The sequence below is a fragment of the Dipodomys spectabilis genome, unplaced genomic scaffold (assembly GCF_019054845.1).
Source record: "Dipodomys spectabilis isolate Male_0828 unplaced genomic scaffold, ASM1905484v1 ptg000089l, whole genome shotgun sequence".
NCBI lineage: Eukaryota > Metazoa > Chordata > Mammalia > Rodentia > Heteromyidae > Dipodomys > Dipodomys spectabilis.
In genome coordinates this window covers 14,654,493-14,678,837 of record NW_024870766.1, presented here as the reverse complement: position 1 = coordinate 14,678,837, position 24,345 = coordinate 14,654,493, and the positions used below count along the sequence as shown (strand labels likewise).

Here is a 24,345-nt window from a genome sequence, read left to right as displayed (position 1 = left end):
GAAAGGTATATATAAGTTATGTGCATGAGAAAAGCTTGCTTACCCTTCCCTCCCTTCGTTTCTTCCTACCTCTTCCCCTCTCTCCCTTTCTTTAAACTCAGTCTCTACCACGGGAACTGATAGAAACTGGGATCATTTGCTTTTTTGGGGGGCTGGGGAGACTTGAACTCTGGGCCTGGGCGCTGTCCTTCAGTTATTCAGCTCAAGGTTAGTGCTCTATCACTTAAGCCACAACACTCCTTCCAGTTTTCTGATGATTAATTGGAAAAGTCTCATGGACTTTTCTTGCCCAGGCTGGCTTTGAACCGCAATCCTCAGATCTCAGCCTCCGTGAGGAGCTAGGATTATAGGTGTGAGCCATAGGCACCGGGCTTGATCATTTGCTTTTCAAAACAGCTTAGTTTAAGGGAACAAATCAAATTTGAAATATAAGCTTATTTAGTGTGTCTCATTTTTTTATATTAAAGTGCATCAACTATGCTTTCTGAGCATAAGTTAAGTGTTCTGGTTATTTTATGTAGTTCATATGGTTAAGATGTCAGAATAGCCAGGTGCAAGTGGCTCAAGCCTATAATCCTAGTTACTCAAGGAGGCTGAGATCTGAGGATTGCGGTTTGAAGCCAGCTCATATCTAAAATTAACCAGCATAAAGCTAGGAGTGGAACTGTGGTTCCAGTGGTAAAGCACTTAAAGGGCAGTGCCCAGTCTCTTAAGTTTAAGCCCCAGTACCTAACTCCCCCCCCCCCCAAAAAAAAAAGTCAGAATATATGTGTGACAATTAAAGTTGGTGTTGGTTTTTCTTTTGTGCTAGTGCTGGGGCACTGTCTCTAAGACATAGCTCCATATCTGGCCTTTTTGCTGGTTAATTGGAGGTAAAAGTTTCCTGGACTTTCCTACTCCAGATAGCTTTCAAACCATGATCCTCAGATCTCAGCCTCCTGAGTAGCTAGGATTACAGGCCTGAACCATTGGTGGCTGGCTATAATTAAAGTATGTTTGACAGTAAATTTAACACTATAGTATTTTAAAGAAGATTGCTCATGAGATGGTGGTAATTGGGGCTAAGAGAAGGTGGTATCCAATCTTATTGCTAATGGACTAAAAGAAGAATGATAGCATTGCAGTTTGAAAAATCAAAGTTGTTCTCCAAGGACCAGAGATTAAAAGTTGCCAAGCTAATTACTTGTTTTCTATGTAGTTGTTTGTTATATTTCCTATGTTACATAGGAAATAAGAGTCAATTTTTCTGGATAACTTATTTTTTATTCTCTAGATACAGAAATGTAGTTGTACAAGTGATTGATTGATTAATTAATTAAATTTATTTTTGTGCCAGTTTAGGGGCTTGAACTCAGGGCCTGGGAGTTGTCCCTGAGCTTAATTTGCTCAAGGCAGTGGCTATACCACTTGAGCCACAGCTCCACTTTTGGCCTTTGGTGGTTAGTTGTAGGTAAGAGTCTCTCAGGTTTGTCTGCATAGGCTGGCTTCATACTGTGATCTGGGAGGTGCCATGAGGACCCACAGGACTCAGCATACAGTTGTACTTCTGGCTATGATTTATTATAGTGAGAAGATAAAAAGTAAAATCAGCACAGAGAACAGACACATAGGATAACCATACTCACATTAACAAGAATCCTCTCCCAGTGCAATCCCATAGGATGTACTTGTTTCTGCAGTGAATTGTGATAGCATATGGGAATTGTCTACCAGAGAAGCTTATTAGAAAACCAGTCCCCAGGATTTTATTGGTACACGATCACATTGGTACCATCTAGCATGAGCAGAAAATCTTTCAGACTCCCAGATAGAAAGTAAGTGTTCAGTGTACACCATATTGTTTGTGCAAATACAATGAACCACTGTTACTAGGGAATGATGGGAACTCAAAAAATACAAGTTTCCAAATGCAAGCCAGTGGCAATCTTACAGCAGGTCTTTCTATAGATTTTAGTCTCAGGTATATTATCTCTTTTGCACACTGTACTCCTTATAGTATTTGATGACAAGTAGACTGCTATAGGAATTTAACTCCTTAATGCTCAAATGAAGAATCTCTTAGCTAAGTATGATGGTTCACACCTATAATCCCAGGTGCTTTGGAGGAGGAGGATCAAAGTTGAAGAATAGCAGAGTAAAATAGTCATATCTCATTTTAACAAACAAGCTGGGTATGGTTGATACATCAGTGCAATCTCAACTACATGTAAGGCTTAGATAGGAGTATTGCAGTATGAGGCCCACACCAGGCAAAGAGTGAGACCTTGATGAAAAATAATCTAAAAACAAAAAGAGCATGACTCAAGTGGTAGAAAGTTAGCAAGTGGGCGTCCTTAAGTTCAAACCACAGTGCTGCCAAAAAGATTTTAAAAAGCAAATTTTTACTTGATTTCTTACTGGTTTACTTTCTTGATGGTTTGCATTTTTCAGTTCTGACTTCTTTATTGATTCATCTTCATGTCTAGGAAATTGGCAAAATGTTGTACCTATTTCATTTCAAAGTAACACATGTTCTAGTTATTGGTTATTTTTTTATATTTATAGAAATGTGTTAACTGAATGTAGTATATAAAACATTTTTGCCGGATGCCGGTGGCTCACGCCTAATCCTAGCTACTGAGGAGACTGAGATCTGAGGATCATGGTTCAGAGCCAGCTTGGGCAGAAAAGTCCATGAGACTCTTATCTCCAATTTACCACCAGAAAACCGGAAGTGGTGCTGTGGCTCAAGCGGTGGAGCGTTTGCCTTGAGCTGAAGAGCATAGGGATAGCGCCCAAGCCCAGAGTTCAAGCCCCACGACTGACAAAAAACAAGCAAACCAACAAAGCCCCATGACTGACAAAAAACAAGCAAACAAACCATTTTCACTTAAATGAGGTTGCGTGTATTTCAGAAAAACATTTAATTTATGTACTTTTAAATATATTTTTACTTGTAAAGTTATAGAATGCTGTTAATCATACTATGTTTTACAAGCCTTTATACATTTAATGTTTTACAATTAAATGTTTATATTTTACTATGATCTTTTTTTTCTTTTTGGCAGTGTTTGGGTTTGATCTCAGTACCTCAGACTTGGTATGCAAATGCTCTACCACTTGAGCCTCCACCAGCCCTATTTGATTTTATTATTTTGAGACAAAGTCTTGAACTTATGCCCAGGCCTACCGGAGCATGTTCTTCCTACTTAGGCTTTCTGAAAAGCTGGGCTAATTAACAGGCATGTATCACTACACCTAGCTTTTACTGGTAGAGATGAAAGTTCTGTGAACTTTTTCTCTCAGCTGGTTTGGAACCAAGATCTTCCTGATCTCTACCTCTCAAGTAGCTAGGATTACAGGTGTGAACTACCATTTTTTTTATTTACTTAGCTTTTGCTTACATAAATAAACTTCTCATTTTTTTTTTTTTTGGGTCCAGTCGTGGGGCCTGAACTCTGGGCCTAGGCACTGTCCCTCAGCTCTTCAGCTCAAGGCTAGTCCTCTACCACTTGAGCCACAGCGCCACTTCCGGCTTTTTTCTTTTTGCTTATGTGGTGCTGAGGAATCGAACCCAGGGCCTCATGCATGCAAGGCAAGCACTCTACCACTGGGCCACCTTCCCAGCCTCATTTTTCTTTTTGGTTAGTCTATTTTCTTTTGCAAAAGTGATTTTACTTTTAAGATAATAACTTGCATCTTTTATTTTGATAGTGAATACTTAGAATTTTTTTCAGATTTATTTCTTATTGACTCTTGAGAGAACTAAACTTTTTCTTTTATGAGTTTACAAACTTACTCACTGAGTAATATTTAATATTTCTTTGTTGTTGTTGTTGGTCATTAGGCTTGAACTCAGGGCCTGGGCACTGTTTCTGAGCTTTTTTTGTTCAAGGCTAGGGCTCTACCACTTTGAGCTATAGTACCACTTCTACTTTTTTGTTGGCTAATTGGAGATGATAATCTCACAGACTTTCTTGCCTGGACTGGCTTTAAATATCCATCATCAGATCTTAGCCTCCTAAGTAGCTTGGATTCCAGGTGTGAACCACTAGAGCCAGGCTCTATTTTTGCTTTTCACAATGATACTGATTTTATTCTTAATTGCATACTTATGAATCTTTTCTGTGAGCTTTAAAAAGTGATTGATATTAATATTAAACTTCCTTTTTAGGCATTTGCTATCAACAAGATACTTTTTGTTGTTATTTCCAGAAATAATGGAAAGACTTGACTGGAAACGGATGGGAAAATCCTGTAATTCTCAGATAGTTATCTTTTTGGAAAGACAGGTCTTTTTGTTTACAGATTTATTAAATATTTGTGCATAGCTGTGTTCTAGATAGTATGAGGGATTCAATAATAGAAAACAAGTGTCAGTATTTTCAGACTCTGACTCTGAATTCAGGTAAAATTTATTTATTGTATTTGTACAGTGTTCTGAGACAAAACATTGATATATACATCATATTAGTAAACAAATCACCTTTGTCTGAATTAGAAGGGAAGTAATTTCAGTGCAAGAGACAGAGAGAAAAAGAGGTGAGAGAATGTAAGGAGACAACGTAAGAGTTTTCTTTAAAAGGTAAGTTAGAAAGAATTCGTTAGTAAGTACTGAACATGGCAATGATATTTTAGGGGGAAGAATTGCTTTTGCCAGTAGAAGATAGATAAGGTAGAACTGGGTGTGGGTTTTTTGTTTGGTTGGGTTTTGTTTTCTCTTTTCATTATTTTGCCACTCCTGGGCTTGAAGTCAGGGCTGGGTGCTGTCCTTGAGCATGTAGTGCCTGTCACTTCGGGTGTTTTTTGAGTAGGTCGTTGGAGGCAAGAGTCTCATGGACTTTATTGCCTGAGATGGCTTTGAACTGTGATTCTTAGATCTAAGTATGGTTGTTGTTGTTTTTTTTTTGGGGGGGGGGGTTGGTTGTAGGGCTTGAACTCTGGGCCTGGGCACTGACTCAAGGCTGAAGAGCTCTACCACTTGAGCCACAGCACCACTTCTGGTTTTCTGGTGGTTTATTGGAGATAAGAGTCTCACATACTTTCCGGCCCAGGCTGGCTTTGAACTGTGATCTTTATATCTCAGCCTCCTGAGTAGCTAAGATTACAGGTGTGAGCCACTGGCGCCTGGCCCAGGTATGTTTTATAGAAAAATTTAAACGGTGTAGTTTGACCTGAGCCTTAAATACTGGATGGATATTAATTCCATATTTAGAGATTATAACTTATAGGTGTTGAAAGCCCCTGAACACACTTGAGCCAGGGGATGAATATGACTGGAATGATACAAAATAATGATAGAAATGGTAATATGGTTTTATCATTCTGGACAAGAGACAATCATATGTCTTTAAGACCAAAAATTAAGACAGAGATGTTCAGACCAGTTCAGACCAACAATAAGAAGAACTGTAGTTGTGTGAAATGATAGAGCAATTTGGAAGGGGACTTGAAAATATTGGACTTGGTTCAACATTCTGATAAAGCAAATTTGGTTATATTGAAAGCAGAACACTCAGTAAAACATATAAGCAACTTAAGAATGCTAGATGTTCTCTTGTAAGTAGAAGAGAAGGCTGTAAATATTCGCTAATACTGTTTTTTTTGGAGCTGGTAGGAGGGACTTAATTTTGAAGATAGAATATCTCTTTCCCTGAAGACAGAAAGTAATGAGGTATGTGAAGATGGAAAAGTTTATGTAGAAAAGTATGTGGGGATAACTTTATTCATGGCAGGTTATCTCTGAAAATGAATTAACAAGCGGAGTATTTTAGGAATCTTTTCTTATAGGCTGCTTTCTTATTTCTAATTTTATTGATTAGAAAGGAGTATCCTGTGATAAAGTATGTATACACCTTTTATTCTTTGAATTTAAAATTCATGAGCCCATTATACTTGCTTTTGATCACAAAAACTCTTTAGTTTATAAGCTTTAATGTCCCATTTCTTTCTCTTCGTTACCATTTTGCTTGCTCTTTACCAGCATATGAGTATTATTGGAGCTTAGGATATGAGAGATGATTTTTTTTTTTTGTCAGTTGTGGGGCTTGAACTCTGGGCTTGGGTGCTGTCCTTGCGCTCTTCAGCTCAAGTCGAGTGCTCTACCACTTGAGCCACTGCGCCACTTCTGAGAGATGATTCTAATTTTGTCATGATAACTTGCTGGATCTTCACTTGGACATTTGGAAACTGGTAGAGTTAGCCCATTTTTAGATGCAAACATGGTTTACCAAGAAGTACATAAAAAGGACAATAACAGCTTGTTTACTGTTATGCTAAACAAATGTTTTCTACTTTAGGATATAAATCAGTTTGGCATATAGATGCAATTTTTAAGCCTGAGAAAGAGTAAAAATAATAATTATATACCAGTGAGAAATATATGGCTAGTATCCCTTTCTGGATTTCTGTTTTAAAAATTGGAAGATTATATTTTATGAAACACTTATTCATCTAATTACTTCAAGAAACAGAATTTGTTGGATATCAGAATGATATAACTCAATCCTAAGCCACCATGTTTGTTTGTGTGTAGAAATACAAAAATAAGAGAGACCATAACTACATACTGATTATCAATACTGTTTAAAATAAATTCCAAATAGAAAACAGCTTCTGAGTAAGTCTTCAGAATTAAACTTATTACAACAGTTCATAGGAACATGATTTTTAAAAGTAAAATATGGAGTTTCAAAAAACATTTTTCCCAACAGGTGGGAAGGAGAAACCAAAAACAAATGCAGAAGACTTACAAATTAAAAAGGTAAAGAAGAAAAAGAAAAAGAAACACAAAGAAAATGAAAAACGAAAACGTCCAAAAATGTATAGCAAATCTATTCAGACCATCTGTTCAGGATTACTGTCTGATGTTGAAGATCAAGAAACCAAAGGCATCCTGAGTGATACCATAAAGGATTGCATTGGAAAGAATTTGGATACCAAGAACTACGATTCTAAAATTCCAGAGAACAGTGAGTTTCCATTTGTCTCATTAAAGGAACCACGAGTTCAGAATAGCCTCAAAAGGTTGGACACTTTGGAATTTAAGCAGCTTATTCATATTGAGCACCAGCCTAATGGAGGAGCATCAGTTATCCATGCTTACAGTAACGAACTCTCCCGCCTATCTCCTATGGAGATGGAGAGGTTTGCAGAAGAATTTGTGGGTCTAGTGTTCAGTGAAAATGAAAACTCTGCAGCTTTCTATGTTATGGGTATTGTTCATGGGGCAGCTACTTATTTACCTGACTTTTTAGACTACTTTTCATTTAATTTTCCCAATTCACCAGTGAAAATGGAAATATTGGGAAAGAAAGATATAGAAACAACGACTATGTCAAATTTTCATGCTCAGGTAAGAGGTTTTTAGTTTCATTTTTTAAAAAATAGTTCTTAATTGTACATTTTAGACAGATTTCTATTTTTTGTTTCTAATCTTGTAGGTTTGAAATAAAAAGGTAAGCATATAAAACATTTGGAAGTTTTAAGAGATTTTCTTGATGTAAATATTCGAGTTTAAATTTGTTTCTACTTTTTTTCTTAAAGATGATTAATGAACTTAAGATTCTGTACATTTTTTTGGGCGAAGGTTTGTCTTAGACCTAATAAAATTAAACTTAACCATGTATTTTATGATCTTTAAATAGTTTTATTTCCTAAAAACCATCTAAAATGTCTTGTTATAATGTTTATGAAGTGCTTAATGTGGGACCATCACAAAGAAGATGCTGAGAATGAATATTGATTATTAAATATATTGTGGGACAAAGGAGTTACCACTTATGTGTAATTATGTAAGAATATTAGGGCATATATTAAGTTAATTTCTGTTTCCTTCCCTTCTCTACAATGTATAACAGTTGATTCTAGAACATTGACAAAATTGAATTCACTATCTTTTTTTTTTGTGTGTGTGTGGTTGTGGGGCTTGAACTCAGGGTGCGGGTGCTGTCCCTAAGCTTTTTTACTCAAATCTAGCACTCTGCTACTTTGAGTCACAGTACCACTTCTGGTTTTTGAGTGGCTAATTGGAGATAAGGGTCTTGCGGTGACTGTCCTTCCCAGGCTGGCTTCGAACCATAATTCTCAGATCTCAGCCCCCTGAGTAGCTAGGATTATAGGTGTGAGCCACTGGCAGGCACCCAGCTAGAATTCACTAGTTCTTGAAAGTAATTGTAGGCCCATCTAAAAACCCATTGTCATTGTTATTGAACTCAAAATTAGGAGTTACTAAGGCTATGAGATTGGACATGTGTATTGCTGCTATGGTATTTTTTTCTAGGCATAGTAATAATCAACAATATAGTTTACAAAGAGGAGAAAGGTAAAGAAAGTCTCAGGGATTGTAGTAAACATTTTATCATAACTCTTTTGTACCTTCAGATACGCCATAATAGTAGAGAAGTAACTTACTATTTTAGAGTCATCACTACCAGGAATAGAACATATTCACCCTAATCTTTAGGATCTTTTTTTTTTGGTCAGTTGTGGGACTTGAACTCTGGGCTTGGGTGCTATCCCTGCGCACTTCAGCTCAAGGCGAGTGCTCTACTGCTTGAGCCACAGCGCCATTTCCAGTTTACTAGTAGTTAATTGGAGATAAGAGTCTCAATGGACTTTTCTGCCCAGGCTGGCTTTGAACTGTAATCCTCAGATCTCAGCCTCCTCAGTAGCTAGGATTACAGGTGTGAGCCACCGGTGGCGGCCTGCTTTAGGTTTCTTTACCTTATTCTCATATATTCTTTTTGTCAATTGATATTCAAGATAAGATCTCCACCTTAAATTATAGTTGAGATATTCAATCATGCTCATATGTCCTAGCTAATACATACCATATGCTTGGTGTGTATTCTGTAGTGTAAAGTAGCCTAGAGATGTTTAATGTGTGTAATATGTAGAAGGAATTACTTCCAAATGTAGTGTGTTTGAGAATTAGAATTTAAATTTTGTTTTGTTTTTTTTAGAATGGGGAGAGAGTTAGATTATTAAAATAGAATGGCTATAAACTTTTTTGGGGTTATACCTGAGTTTGGCTGCAGAACCAAGATTAGCATTTAATAATAGTGTGTACCATTTATTGAGTACTGACTGTCCCAAAGACTGTTGTAAATTTTGTATGTAATAGCTCACTTAATCTTCATTACAATATATTTTAACAGTCAAGTAGCAGATACACTAAATGGGCAGGTGAAAGAAGATATAACTGCCTCAAAGTCCATTAGTGGTAGATTATTTCATGCATAGATCCTTATAAGGATTTACTGCTAAGCCATGCCTCTGGTTCTGCTTTTCATTGCTACTTTTAGGGTGAAGTCTTGCTTCTCAACTGAGTGTTCACCTTAGTTATAGTCTGTCTACTTTAGGTAGACTTTTTGCAGTTGCTAGGATCACAGGTGAGCACCACTACATTCATTTTCTGTCTGTAGATTTGTAATCTAGTGGACTTTGCCTGTGCTGGCCTTTCCTGCAATTCTTTCAGATCTTAGCCTTCCAAGTAGCTAGAATTATAGGCATGAGCCACTAGCCCCTGCCAAGAACTTCTACTTTAAATATCTACTATGAGCAATATGAAAACTGCTTTTGCTATCAAATAAATTGAGCTGCCAAGACAGGTGTGTAATCCCAGCTACTTGGGTGGCAGAAGGGAAAGTAATGGATCACAAGTTCAGGACTAGCCTTGACAAATTAGGTCAGGGCTAGTGGGAGTGCTCTCAAGTGGTAAACAGTTGAGTATATGCAAAGCCCTAAATTTAATTCCCAGTACTGGGAAAAAGAGTCTCGTTTTATATCTTAAATCCTTTCTTGATTTTATATCTTAAATTCTTTATGTGGCAAACACATTTTTTCAATTGCCAGCTGTGGTTTTGGCCCATATCTCTGGTCTATCCTCCTGACCCACACATGTTAGCTGCAGGATTATTTTGCTTCCTTATCTGTAGGTTTTTTTTTTTTTTTTCTCTTTTGTGGGTTGTGGGGCTTGAACTCCAGGCCTGGATTGTGTCCCTGAGCTTGTTTGCTTAAGACTAACACTCTATACTTGGAGCCACAACTCCACTTCTGGCTTTTTGATGGCTAATTGAAGATAAGAGTTTTATGGACTTTTCTTCCCAGGCTGTGATCCTCAGATCTCAGTTTCCTGAGGAGCTAAGATTACTGGTGTAAGCCCTTGATATTTAGCTTCTTAGCTGTAGATTTAAAGGCAAGGAAAGGACATGTGCCCATCCTCTTATTCCTATGAAGTAGAGAAGAAAATATAGTGAACTTCCCTTAACTCCTCACTTGATATTTTTCTTGTGTTAGACTCTTGTGTTTTTTGAGGGAAGGAGACTGAAGGTTTTGTCAAAGTGGGCTTATCCTTATGTACTGGCTTTATGAAACTAAAGTGGGATCTAAAAGACATTATAGTCAAACTCATTTTAGTTCTATTTCTAATTTCTTTTATCTTTTATTCCGCTCTTTTATCTTTCCAGTAAAGCTAGTTCCTCTTAACCTAATTTGTGGCATCTTCCAGGAAATTTTTTGTGTGTGCCTATTCTGGGGCTTGACTCAGGACCTGAGCCCTGTCCCTGACCTTTTTTTTTTTTTTTAAATTTTATTTTATTTTATTTGAGAACATACTGTACAGAGGGGTTACAATTACATGGGCAGGATAATGCATACATTTCTTACCAAGCATTGCAGCCTCCTCCTTTGTTTCCTGACCTTTTTTGTTGTAAGCCAGCACTGGACTACTTGACCCACAACTCTACTTCTGGCTTTTTTGGTGGTTAATTGTAGATAAGAGTCTCACAGAGGGCTGGGAAGGTAGCTTAGTGGTAGAATGCTTGCCTTGCATTCATGAGGCCCTGGGTTCAATTCCTCAGCACCACATAAGCAGAAAAAGCGGGAAGTGACACTGTGGCTAAGTGGTAGAACGATAGCCTTGAGCTGAAAAGCTGAGGGACAGCACCTAGACCCAGAGTTCAGGCCCCACGACTGACCCCCCCCCAAAAAAAAAAAAAAAAAAAGTAAAGTAAATAAAGAGTCTCACAGACTTTGCTGCCTGGGCTAGCTTTGTACTATGATCTTCAGATTTCAGCCTCCTGAGTAGCTAGGATTATAGGGAGAGCCACCAGTGCTTGGCAGCAATTTATTTATTTATTTTTTAACTGTATTTTTTTGTCTTTTCTTTTTTGGTACTGGGGATCGAACCCAGGACGTTGCACTTGCTAGGCAAGCGCTTTGCCACTGAGCTACATCCCAGCCCAGCAATTTATTTTTTAAAAAAGGCATTTTACTGAAATATAATATGTGCGTAGAAAAGCTAGCACATTACAGATGAATAGCTTATGAGTGCTTATAAAGTAAAGGTAGCATGATGTAAAATGTTATATATTACTAGTAGCCAAGCCTTTCCCAAGCCCTCTTCATCATTACTCTGCCTACTCTAGCCCACTAAACACCCAGGTGTCCACAGTACTGACTTTAAATACCACTGATAAATTTAGGTTGAACTTTAAACTTTTATTTGATGGAATTAAGCAGTACATTCATTGTTATATATGGTTTCTCGTATTTAGTGTTATGTTTGTGTTATTCATCCATCTTGAAGGTAGCAATCTTTGACCATCCCTCTGTCCCTCTGTCCCTCCCTCGTGCCCTCCCCCCTTAATGCTTCCTGTATGCTAGGTAAGCAGTCTGCTATTTGAGTTATGTTCCTAGCCTGCTATGTTTTTTTTTTTTTAACTGCTATATAGCAATCCATTATAGGATTCTATCATGGTTTAATTATCCTGTTTACTCTAAATGGACATTTGAGTTGTTTCCATTGTGGACCTATGGCAAAACAAGGATATTATGAATGTATTTGTACATGTTTGATGAACTTATGTGTTTCTTGATTTGAGTATACACAATTGAGTATATAAGACTGGAATTCAGGATTAAAGAGATACAAGTATTCAATTTTGATAGACCTACTATTTCCAAAGTTATTGTGACAGTTTACATTTCTACCAGCAACTGCATTTTTGGTTATACTTAGGAGTAATTCTCTTTGGTTTTTCTATTTTTTTAGTTAAGTTGGTATTTATATAGTGGTACCTCCCTATGGTTTCATTTCTTTTTTCCTGATGACTAAGGATGTTAGCTACCTTTTAAAATGATTATTGTCAAGTTGAATATCCTCTTTTGTAAAAAGAATCTGCTCTGTTATTTTCATATTTTCTTATTTGTCATTTTTCCCAATTTACAACTTATTTATATATTAACATGAAAAATTTTTGTTATCAGCTAAATCCTAAGTATTTCTTCTCGCTTGGTATCTTGTTTGTTTTTTTCCTTCTTTTTTTTCTGTATTGGTCCTGGAACTTGAACTCAGAGTCTGGATGCTGTCACTGAGCTGTTGTGCTCAAGGTCAGCACTCTGCCCCTTGAGCCACAACTCTACTTCTAGCTTTTTGTGGTTAATTGAAGATGAGAGTCTCACAGACTTTCCTTCCTGGTCTGGCTTTGAACCTTGATCCTCAGATCTTAGCCTCCTTGGTAGTTAGGATTACAGATGTGAGCTACTAGTGCCCACCTATTTTGTCACTTTAAAGGATGACATTTGATGACTAGAAGTTAAGTTTAATGCAGTCTAATTTACATTTCTCTTTATGATGTCCTGTTTTATAAATCTTTGCACAGCCATTTTCTTCTGGAAACTTGAATTGTTTTACCTTTCAGATAATCTATATTCACCTGGAATTGACTTTTATCTATGATTTGAGGTAAAAATCAAGGTTCAACTGTAATCTCATCCTTCAGAAGGCTGAGTCAGGAGGATTACCAGTTCAAGGCAATTTATATAGTATGGGCTACATTGTGAGGCTTTTCTCAGGAAGGAAAGGGAAAGAGAAAGAATAGAGAGGGAGGGAGAGGGAGGGAGACAGAGGGAGGTTAGGTGTTTGTGGCTCACACCTGTAACTCTGGCTACTTAGGAGATTGGCCTGGAGGATTTCAGTTCAAAGCCAGTCTGGGCATTAAGATTCTTAACTCCATTTAGCAGCAAAAGACTGTACTGGAGGTTTGTTCAAGTGGTAGAGTGCCAGCTGTAATAAAGTCCAGTGAGAATTTGAGGCCTTGAGGTCAAGCCCTTATGCAAAGGCATGTGCATGCATAACAGAAGAAAGAAAAAGATCCAGTGCTCATATTTTTCTGTATAACAGTTGTCTAGATCAAGCCCCAGTGTCACCTTAGCCATATTTAGTTGATCATATGTACATGGATCTGTTTTTAGGCTCCTTTGCTCCAATATGTCTTGTTATAAGTTTGGGATAAATGTTGATATCGAAAGAGGTCTATTTTCAACATTTCCTTGGCTGTTCTATATGAATGAGCTTTTTAAATTGTTTTTTAAGCTTCTAGTTTGATCATGGTGTTTTCAATTTTTCTTTTCTTTTTTGTCGGTTGCGGGCGCTGTCCTCAGCTCTTCAGCTCAAGGCTAGCGCCCTACCATTTGAGCCACAGCGTACTTCCAGCTTTTTTTCTGCTTATGTGGTGCTAGGAATCAAACCCAGGGCCTCATGCATGTGAGGCAAGCATTCTACCACTAAACTATCTTCCCAGCCTCTTTTACTTTTTTATAAGTAATAATTTCTCTTTCTTAGTCTACATGTTTTGCACATACTGTGTTCCATTTATCTATAAGTATTCAAGAACTTCATTTTATTGATCTTCTTTTAGAACATGGAAGTTCTTAGTATTTCTTAGAATACGTTAACACTTACTGAAAATGAAATTGTATTTGAAATTGAAAATGTACTTGTACCCCCTTTGTCTTCCAACATTCCATTTCTCTTACCTGGTATTACCATCATACTCTAGTTATTTGGAATATCAAAAATTTGGCAAGTAGGCTATATAAAATTTAGAAGACTAGTTTTCCATTTATGACTACTTCATAAAGTGAAACAATACCATTAAATGGATAGGCTACCTACTGCCATGTGAATTTTCACCACAGAATTGGTTGACAGTATTACTTGAGCTAATGTTAGTATTCTAGAGGAAGGGAAAAGGAACCAATATTGGGATATAGTTTCAGTTAATATTGACCACAACAGAAACAAGTTGTAGGTAATAAGCTAAATCTCTTGTGCTGTTTATTTATTCATGATGACTTTTCATAAACTATTAAGTATAATAGCTTAAGTTAAATAGACTTTGAGGCCATTCTAAGATGATGATGTTTCTATATAGCAAACGACAGCAGAACTGTAGAGAATAAGTTCCATGTTTAAGGTTTTTATAATTCAGGAACTATCTTTTAATTCTCCCTTTTATCTTTTATAGAAAATCTTTGATACAAACTTATTTTAAAAAGCAGTATTCAAAAGATCAAGAATCATGAAAAGAGAAAGTAGAGTTTATAATAAAGGATACGAATCTGATATTTATCTATTTAATCTTAGTTTAAAAAGTCCATGTAGTAGCACTAGAGAAGTTAATAATACTAATGGAGATCTGTGTAATTAGTACTTTTTAAAAGGGAAAATACATAAAATATTGTTAAAATATATTTTTATTTTCTTATATTTTACTATTCTAACGTGTAAATAGTGAAACTTAGAATATTCTAAATAAGTCATTAGTTTGGATTTTCAAGGTAATTACCTGTCAAGGTTTGGCTCACACTCGTAGATAATCACATTACTAGCAGGTTATTGTCTGTGATAGTAGAACTTGTGCATTGCAACCATTCACAGATGTGAGAATGGCATCTCTTAGGTTATATAACATGATAATGGCTCTGTCTACCAGAGGCTTGTGAGACCCACACCAATGCCATGCTGTGTGTATTTGTAAGCCTATTTCTATTTTTTCTATTTTGTATCTGTCTTTCTCCCTTTTTGTTGTTAAAATACAAGTTACACTTTCGTGTAAATGATGATAAATTGTATAGCGATTTTAATGTTTTATAGTGATAGAGGTTATTTCACAAATTGTTTTCACAAATAGTTGTGCATTTGTTTATTTCAACCCTTAAAGATATGTTAATATGAGATATATGTATAAAATATAATCACACACACAGAAAGTGTACTGTCAAGGAATCAAGATACTGCCGGGCACCAGTGGCTCACGCCTGTAATCCTAGTTACTCAGGAGGCTGAGATCTGAGGATCGCAGTTCAAAGCCAGCCTTGGCAGGAAAGGCTGTGAGACTTTTACTCCAGTAAACCACCCAGAAAACTGGAAGTAGTGCTGTGACTCAAATGGTAGAGAGCTCGCCTTGAGCTGAAGAGCTGAGGGACAGTGCCCAGTACAGAGTTCAAGCCCCATGACTGACCAAAGAAACAAACAACAAAAACCCCAAGAATCAAGATACCCTCTTTTTTTGTTGGTTTGTGAGACTTGAACTTGGGGCCTGTGCACTGTTCTGAGTTCTTTAGTTCAATGTTAGTGCTCTACCACTTTGAGCCATAGCACCACTTCCTGTTTTCTGGTGGTTAATTGGAGATAACGATTCTCTTGGACTTTCCTGCCTGGGCTAGCTTTGAACCTTGATCCTCAGATCTCAGCCTCCTGAATAGCTAGGATTAGAGGCATGAGCCCCCAGTGGCTGGCTCAAGACATGCTCTTATTATTTGGTCTTGAGTTCTGGAATTAGTTTTACTTGCAAAATCTTGTTTTCCACTTTTACTCTTTTGGGTCCTATTGGCACATAGCAATGCTACTGATTTTTTTTGAAGGAGATTTGTATCCTACAGCTGTTTTGAGTTCACTTTTTAGTTCTTTTTTTTTTTTTTTTCTTTCTTCTATCCCTTGAGACAGGATTTTGCAATGCAGCCTGTCCTCAAATTCATGAACCTTCTGTGACAGCCTTAGAATGCTGAGATTTACAGGAGAGCACCACCACACCCAGCTCATGCTCCTATGGAGCACAGGATTGAGCATAAAGGCTTGGGAAGAATTTATGGCTGTTTGCATTCTGCCATATGCCTTAGTTTTACTGATACCTCTGTTTCATTAAAATTTCATTCACATGTTTATCGGGTTCCTGTGTTGTAGTTGGGATTCTAAAATGCAAGCAAAACAGTTATATCTATTAAGAAATGATAGTGCTGTCTTGGTGGGGTGGCACATACTTATAATGCCAGCAGCTTTTGAGGCAAATATTAGGAGGATATGGTGGCCTAAGGAAAGTTAGCAGGAGACCCACTCAGAAAAAGTGAAAGCAAAAGGACTGGGTAGTGGCTTAAGTAGTAGCGTACTTGTTTGCTGTGGTCTGAGTTCAGACCTCAGCATTGCCAAAAACAGAAACAAACAGTAAATGAGATTCCTATCTTGTCACTATGTACTTAACGCATACTTTGGACCCTTTATTAAGAACTATAAGAATATGAAAACAGAGGCAATTTTCTTCTAAACCGTCTTCCCCTATTCTATAGCTGTATTTTTGTTTTTATTTTATTGTGTTTCTGAATTGTCAAATAACTTAATGTGTTACCTGATAATTACAGATCTACTGTTTTAACAATGACAATTACCTAATTTGTTAGGATGCCTCTGTTTAGGGCTAAGCGGAATAAACAACATTTGTTGAATTTATACAAGGTGCATTCACTAGGCCAGACAAATTGCTTAATACCGGATATAAGAATACCTTTGTACCAAGCATCACACACACACACACACACACACACACACACACACACACACACACACACACACACACACACACACACACACACACACACACGTGTGTACTATAATTGCAAAAGGACTTACTTTATTATTGTATTAATTGTTAAGTGAAAATAATTTAATTCTTATTTTGATTGAAGTTATATGGATATTTTTGAAATAAAATGTTAGGTATCACCTTACAGTTGAAGAATTTGCCAGATGTGATGAGGAACTGGCTCCCCCTTGTGGCATGTTCCTTTTGGTAAGGATAATGATCAGCAGGCTTCATTTTTTAAAATGAAGAGTGACTACTCTTCCCTCCGTCCCTGCTTCTTGCCCCCTGTGGCAAACAACTCATGAAAATGAACCAACAGCTGATTATTCTCTTTTCTTATACATTGATGCTGTTATAAGCTAAAGTTCATATATCATATTTATGATGGATCATTATTCTGAGTGTCTAGGTATGTTCATAGGTACAATAAAATAGCTACAAAATAAGCAGGGTTTAAAGACCAAATAGATTGTATAGTATTAGACAAAATAAGTTAGGTTTACTTGCTGTGAGATTTATGAGAAATTTAAAGGGTCAACATGTGATGAACCTTTTAGGCAAAAGGATTTTCTAAACTTATTGGAGTTACATAATTCTATTTTGAGGATCATTCACATGAGTCATTATTTAAAAAACCTTAACACTGCTGTATTTGCTTCATCCATGTAACAATCTTTGTAAGTAAAATAAAACAGTATTATCCTGGGAGTCAGTAGTTCATGCCTATAATCCTAGCTTCTCAGAAGGCTCAGGCTTGGAGGATGACAGTTTAAAGCCAGTCTAGACAGAGGAGTTTATGAGACTCCATCTCCAGTTAACCAGCAAAAAGCAAGACTAAAGAGGTGTGGTTCAAATGGTAGAGACCTAGTTGAGAAAATGTTGAGTGAACCTGAACAAGGTTGAGATCTCTCTGTTCAGGATCCTGGTACTGGCAAAATAAAAACAGAAACCCAACAGTATGTCTTAAAGTCTTATTTTTGGTGATATATTTACTGTTAGGATAATTTTTTTCATTTTGTAGCAAGCAGATGTCAGAATGATAAGAGCTCCAGCTTGTTCTATTTATTTTTCATTTAGATAATCTTATGTATTTATGTGGAAGAATTAATTTTAATGTAAGTGTAATTTAATTATTTTTGTTAATCAGAATTTCTGAGATTTTTTTTCTGAGATTTTTTAAAAACATAATTGATGTTATGTTCTGATATATTTGCTAGAGTTTTGATTGATGCTTTTAGCATTGTTAAACTATACTACTGAAATGAATGCTGATGACCGATTTGTTTTTTTCTTATTGTGGTGCTACTGTTCACTTTTAGCTCTATTAGAATAGGATATGGCAGAACCTTTAAGGAGACAGAAAAAAGATAAAGCTGAGTATAAGATGGTGATACAAACCTGTTATGTAATTTGGGATCTGGAGAAATAGGATTTGGTTCTGTTTATGAATTTGTAATGGTTAATGGTAGTGAATTTGGGAATTCTGTTAACAAAAACTTATTAAAATAAGAACAATTTTTTTTTGGGGGGGGAGTCAGTCATGGGGCTTGAACTATGGGCCTAGGTGCTGTCCCTGAGCTCTTCAGCTCAAGGCTAGCACCCTACCACTTGAGCCACAGCACCATAGCCACCACTTCCACTTTCTGGTGGTTAATTGGAGATAAGAGTCTCATGGACTTTCCTGCCCAGGCTGGCTTTGAACTGAGATCTTCAGATAAATTTATATAATTATGTTTTCTTTAGTGAATGGAGGGAAAGCATTCCAGTTAAGGAAAACAGAGCTCACGGAACTTCAGCTATTTCTGATAGTCATATAGCTGGAAGATAGGAAAGGTAAATTTGGGACCTAGGATTCCTCATTTTAGTTTCTATCTAGCTGGTTTTAATCACAGTTTGCCAACCAGCTTCCAATTAATACCTTGAAATCTAGAAAGATCATTTCTAGTGACCCTTTGGACATACAAACCACTGATACTGTTTACTATAATATTTTTGAAAATTATAATAAAACTATGAAATAGTACTTCAGAAAAATGTAAGTGTATGTACTTGTAAATATAATTTCAGTTGGCATTATAGCTCTAATAATGAAGTCTAGGTTTATAAGAACATAGTTGTCTGGAATTGTTTATTTGAACGTAGGAATACTTAGAAGCAAAGTAAAATAGCTTCATTATGTGCATTTTCAATGCCTTGTTAATAAAGGCTTTTTGGGTTTGATATATAGTCCAATATTTTGAGCCAATGTGTCATATTGTTATACAATGAAGGAAGCATTATGTTATGTGTAACATAATTAAATTTGTATTCTTCAGGTAAAAAGAACGTATTCTCATGGTACTTACAGAGCTGGCCCAATGCGACAAATAAGTTTGGTGGGAGCAATTGATGAAGAAGTAGGAGATTACTTCCCTGAGTTCCTTGACATGTTGGAAGATTCGCCATTTTTAAAAGTAAGAAAACAATCTCAACAATGTAAATTTGGATGCAACTTTCAGGCTACAGGTGGTAATAAAAATGAAAAGTTATTTCAGAATTTTTAAAAATTGAAATTTATTTAAATTGGAAAGAAGAAAATGAAGAGATGGGGAACAGTAATCTGTGTAGTGTGTACTTGAGACTTCTCAAGTCTTAATTATAATGGTATCTCTAAGTGGTAAGTTAGAAAAATAACATTTACCTATTGCTACTACTTGAGAAAATAAAATTCTGTTTTATCAGGTCTTTATAGACAAAGTACCAAAGGATTTTAGAATTATAGGAAGGATGCCTACTAAATTAAGATGTTTATGACAAAGGAATAGTAGCTTGGCGTTATGAAAAATGGGCCTGAGGAATTAAAATTTGTATTTTTGCTTTGGATATATAAGTGATTTCTGTCCAGATTCTCTTAAAAAATAGCCTCTTCAGCCAGGTGTGGAGGCTCATGCCTGTAATCCTAGCTACTCAGAAGGCTGAGAACTGAGGATAACGGTTCAAAGTCAGCCAGGGCAGAAAAGTCTGTGAGACTCATTTCCAATTAACCACCAGAAAACCAGAAGTGGTACTGTGGCTTAAGTGATAGAGCACTAGCCTTGAGCTGAAGAACTCAGGGACAGCTCCCAGGAGCAGAGTTCAAGCCCTGTGGCTGACCTTCTCTCCCTCCCCCCCCCCCCCCAAAAAAAAAAAAAAACCTCTGCATTCTGGGAAATGTTTCTTATTTTCTTTTTTTGTTTTTTGGCCGGTTGTGGGATCCTGAACTCTGGGCCTGGGCGCTGTCCCTCAGCTCTTCAGCTCAAGGCTAGCGCTCTACCACTTGAGCCATAGCGCCACTTCCGGCTTTTTCTGCTTATGTGGTGCTAAGGAATCGAACCCAGGGCCTCAGGCATGCAAGGCAAGCGCTCTACCACTGAGCCACCTTCCCAGCCCGAAATGTTTCTTTTTTTGTATGCCAGTCCTCAAATTTGAACTCAGGACTTGGGCTCTTTCCCTTAGCTTTTTTTCTCAAGGCTGGCATACTACCACTTGAACCACAGCTCTACTTCTGGCTCTTTGCTAGTTAATTAGAGATAAGAATCTCATGAACTTTCCTGCCTTGGGTGGTTTTGAATTTCACTTTTCAGATCTTAGCCTCCTGAGTAATTGGCTGTGAGAATCACTGACATCTGGCAAATTTTTCATACTGTGAAAGAGAGTAAATAGTTAATGGTAGTTACTAGATTGTTATGCTAATTGTTTAATCAGTAATTCAAACTATGTCAGAGTGAAATGTGGGATCCAAGTATACACTCAGAATGTAAGATCAATTTATTTCTAGTCCCACATAATGTTATACACTTCTTCTGGTTGGTGGGCCTGAACTCCTGGCCTGGGCACTGTCCCTCAGCTCTTTAGCACAAGGCTAGCACTCTACCACTTGAGTCACAGCTCCACTTCTGGCTTTTTCTGCTTATGTGGTGCTGAGGAATCAAACCCAGGACCTCATGCTTGCAAGGCAAGCACTCTACCACTGAGTCACCTTCCCAGCCTCTGTTATATGCTTCTGTTCTTGCTTTTATAAGCTTTATTTATATGCCATATATTTCTATATCTTACGTATTTTTTCTTTCAATCTATTCTATTTCTTTTACTCTTTCATTATTTTAAAACTTCTTTGTTACTTTTTCTATTTCTTCTAGTCGTATCATGCAAATTAGTTGCATTTATTATTTAATAGTCCTTTTGAAAACATTATTTAATGATGTTCAAATAGTTCCTTCAAATTCAATTTCTAAAGTAGATACATTGAAAGGAAGCTTTATGAAAAGTTAACAATCTTCCTTTCAATAGGGGATCTAGAGTAATTTTCTTTTTCTTTAGTTCTGGTCCCATGGCATGGGCTCTGTCCCTGAGCTTTTGTGCTTAAGGCTAGCATTCTGCCACTTGAGCCATAACTCTACTTCTAGTTGTTTTGGTCTTAATTGGAGGTAAGACTCTGATGGACACGTCCAATCTGGCTTGGAACCTCAATCCTCAGATCTCAACTTCTTGAGTAGCTACAATTACAGGCTTGTGCCACCAGTGCCCAGCTAAAATAATTTTTTAAAAATAGTACCACAGTTTAAACTTAGGGATCTTGCATATGCTCAGGTTTACTGAGTTTGTTCTTGCCTACTTCTTCACTTGAGCTATGCCTCCAGCCTAGCATTTATTTTAATGGTTAATTGGAGATTGAGTCTCATAGGCTTTTCCATCCAGGGACTTTGAACTCAATACTCCAGATCTTACCCTCCTGAGAAGCTAAAATTAGAGGGAGAGGTCAAGCTTTTTTGTTTTGTTTTGTTTTGACGGTTGTGAAGCTTGAACTCAGAGCCTGGATGCTATCCCTGAACCTCTTGTACTCAAGGCTAGTGTTTCTACCACTTGAACAATAGCATCACTTCCGGTTTTTGGGTGGTTAATTGGAGATAAGAATCTCATGGGGACTTTGCTGTCATGCTGGCTTCGAAATGAGATCCTCAGATCTCAGCATCTTGGTAGCTAGGATTATAGGTGTGAGCCAATGGGGCCTGGCTTTTTGTTTCCTCCCCAATTCTGCACAGAAATGGAGGGATAAAAGATGGACAAATGTAGCAGTGATACTCATTAGCCAGTATGTTAAAAACTATACAACTTGTGGGTGGGAACGGGAGGGAAAAACAGGGAGAAAATGATTGAAGGGGTAACAATGTTCAAAAATAAATATTTTTTTATCTGACTTATATAACTGTAACAATAATTGTTTATGTAAATTTATGTAACAATAAATTTTTTTAAATGATGAAAAAATAATTTCCATTCTATGGACAATGTTGGCCAAATGTATGGCTTCCGCCCTTCTTTTACAATATTTGGTCTCTGGGTTAGGCCACAAGCTCCCCAAGGAACTACTATGTAGAAATTTTAATTTTGATTGTTAGTATTCAATTTTTTACTAATTAAAAAGCTAAACAATTTAAAAAGTTTATTGTTTGCTTCTATACACTGTAATAGAATGCTCTTGCTTATCTTGTTAACTTGTTAAAATCATATGATCCATCGATTTGGTAGAACAAAGAATAACATGATGAATAGCATGCATCATACCTGTGGAAGAGTGGGGTAGTGAAATGTCACTGCCCTATCCTGGAAATTGTTTGTATGTTTGAAGTAGATGATTTTGAAGTGAAATGTATGAATGTGTGGGAATATATTCTATATAGCATGCATTTCAAATGTTTAAGCTGTTTATTAATATGTATTTATGAGGGAAGCAATAGCCTTTATTGTATATTCATATATTTTTAAAAATAATTCATTTCTATATAATTATCTATCTCTAGTGTACATTGCCATGGGGGACACTTTCTAGTCTACAGTTAGAGAATCGCAAAGATAGTGATGATGGTCCCATCATGTGGGTACGTCCAGGAGAACAAATGATCCCTGTGGCTGATATGCCAAAGTCACCCTTCAAAAGGAAAAGGTTTGTTAAATTTTTCTTTTTCCTTAGAATGGCGATATGTTGGGGTATATGTGCAATAGTTGGGAAGTTGGACGTTTAGAACATGACTGGAATGTACATTAAAAAATACATATTGATAGTAACTTTTTTAAAAACAGCCAAATTTAGCAAATGAGTTATAATTAAAAATTGAAAAATGTTATTCATAGAAATTTAGAAGAAATTTAACATGTATTGTCAGGACCTGTATTAAGAGAACTAAATACTCTTATGGGAGGTATAAAATAATATCAAAACAAATAGAAAACCATATTATGTTCTAGATTGGATAAGAATGAGAGCCTTTAAATATTTTTTTTCATCTCAATTAGACTCACATACTGCCTAACATGAGATAAATGTGTTTAAAATTTGTAGGAAGAAACTGGAAGAACAAAATAAGGGGGAATTTGTTACTAGATTTGAAAATCGTTATCAAAATCAAATTAATCATTGGAGTGGGATAAATTCTGAAATATATTGTAGCATATTGAGAACTTAATATCTGAGACAGTGGAGAAAGGAAGGTTTATTTAATGATAATGTTGGCATTATTGGCAGTCTTATCTGAAAGAAAAAATAAGGAAGAATCCCTGTTGTGCTAGAAATAAATTAGAGGTTAAATATAAAAGATAAACAAAAAAAATCAGCATTAAGTATTTAAGCCTGGAACTCATCTTCCTAAGCAAGATAATGGAATATAATTGCAGTGCTGTTTGGGAGACAATAGTTATTAACAATAAGTTCAAATCTATCTTACACTAACCTAAAATAATGATAACATATGATACTCAAGTTTAGTATGCAAAAAAATTCATTCCAAAACTTATACAAATATAAAATAGCAATATAAAATTGGACCTAGGCAGGCCAGTTTATGTAAAAAAAAGTCTAGATGTTGCATGCCATTATATTGACAGAAATTATCAATAAAATAATGTTATGGGCTAGTAGACATGTGAATAAAATCTTTAATATATTGTTACAGAGGGTAGGCTTCTATATTCATTTTGTCAAAGTACTCTGGCAATAGCTTTTTCAATTTAATATTGAATTTAGTATCCTTGCTTTTAGGAATCTATCCCAAGAAATAAAAGCACTAAAAGTTAATATGTAAGGACATTAATTGTCTCAGTGTAGTAAGAAAAAAAATCAATCTAGTCTGAATGTTCATCCACAAGGGAATGGGTGAATACACATTTTGTACATTCTTACTCAAGTATGTTGAAATAGTCTTTAGAAAGGAAAATAATGACACCTTGAAAAAGCAAATGGAAAATAATAAATAATGTATGTTTTTTTTTTTTTTTTGGTAGTAGTGGGGAAGATTAAGACAGAGCCTTGTCTCATAACCCAGGTTGGCTTTGAACTCATAATTCTCCTGTCTCAGCTTCTGCAGTGTGAGGATGTTTTTGATGTTTGCCACTAAGCCTGGCTTATGATTCTATTTTTATGATAACATCCACATGTAAATATATATTTATGTGAGCACAGAGAAAAGTTGCAAAAATAAACAATAAGTTAACATTGTTGACATGAGGTAAGACTAGTGTAGACAATACCTTTTATTTTAGATTTCTAAAATTGTCAGATGAGTTACAGTAATTATTAAAGAAATAAAAGGAAAAATACACAGAAAAGAAAAGAAAAAGAGCAAACATGGACTACGTCAGACCTCTTACT

The 24,345-nt window shown here is 36.3% G+C and overlaps 1 protein-coding gene across 1 annotated transcript in view; it reads left to right on the top strand.

Moving 5' to 3' along the window:
• Positions 1-24,345, top strand: part of Rsbn1l (round spermatid basic protein 1 like) — a 49,576-nt gene that overhangs the window by 18,010 nt on the left and 7,221 nt on the right. Inside the window, exons 3-5 of the mRNA XM_042684721.1 lie at positions 6,693-7,333; positions 18,998-19,135; positions 22,502-22,644. Coding sequence (XP_042540655.1) covers positions 6,693-7,333; positions 18,998-19,135; positions 22,502-22,644 — 922 coding nt within the window. The remainder of the gene's footprint in view (positions 1-6,692; positions 7,334-18,997; positions 19,136-22,501; positions 22,645-24,345) is intronic.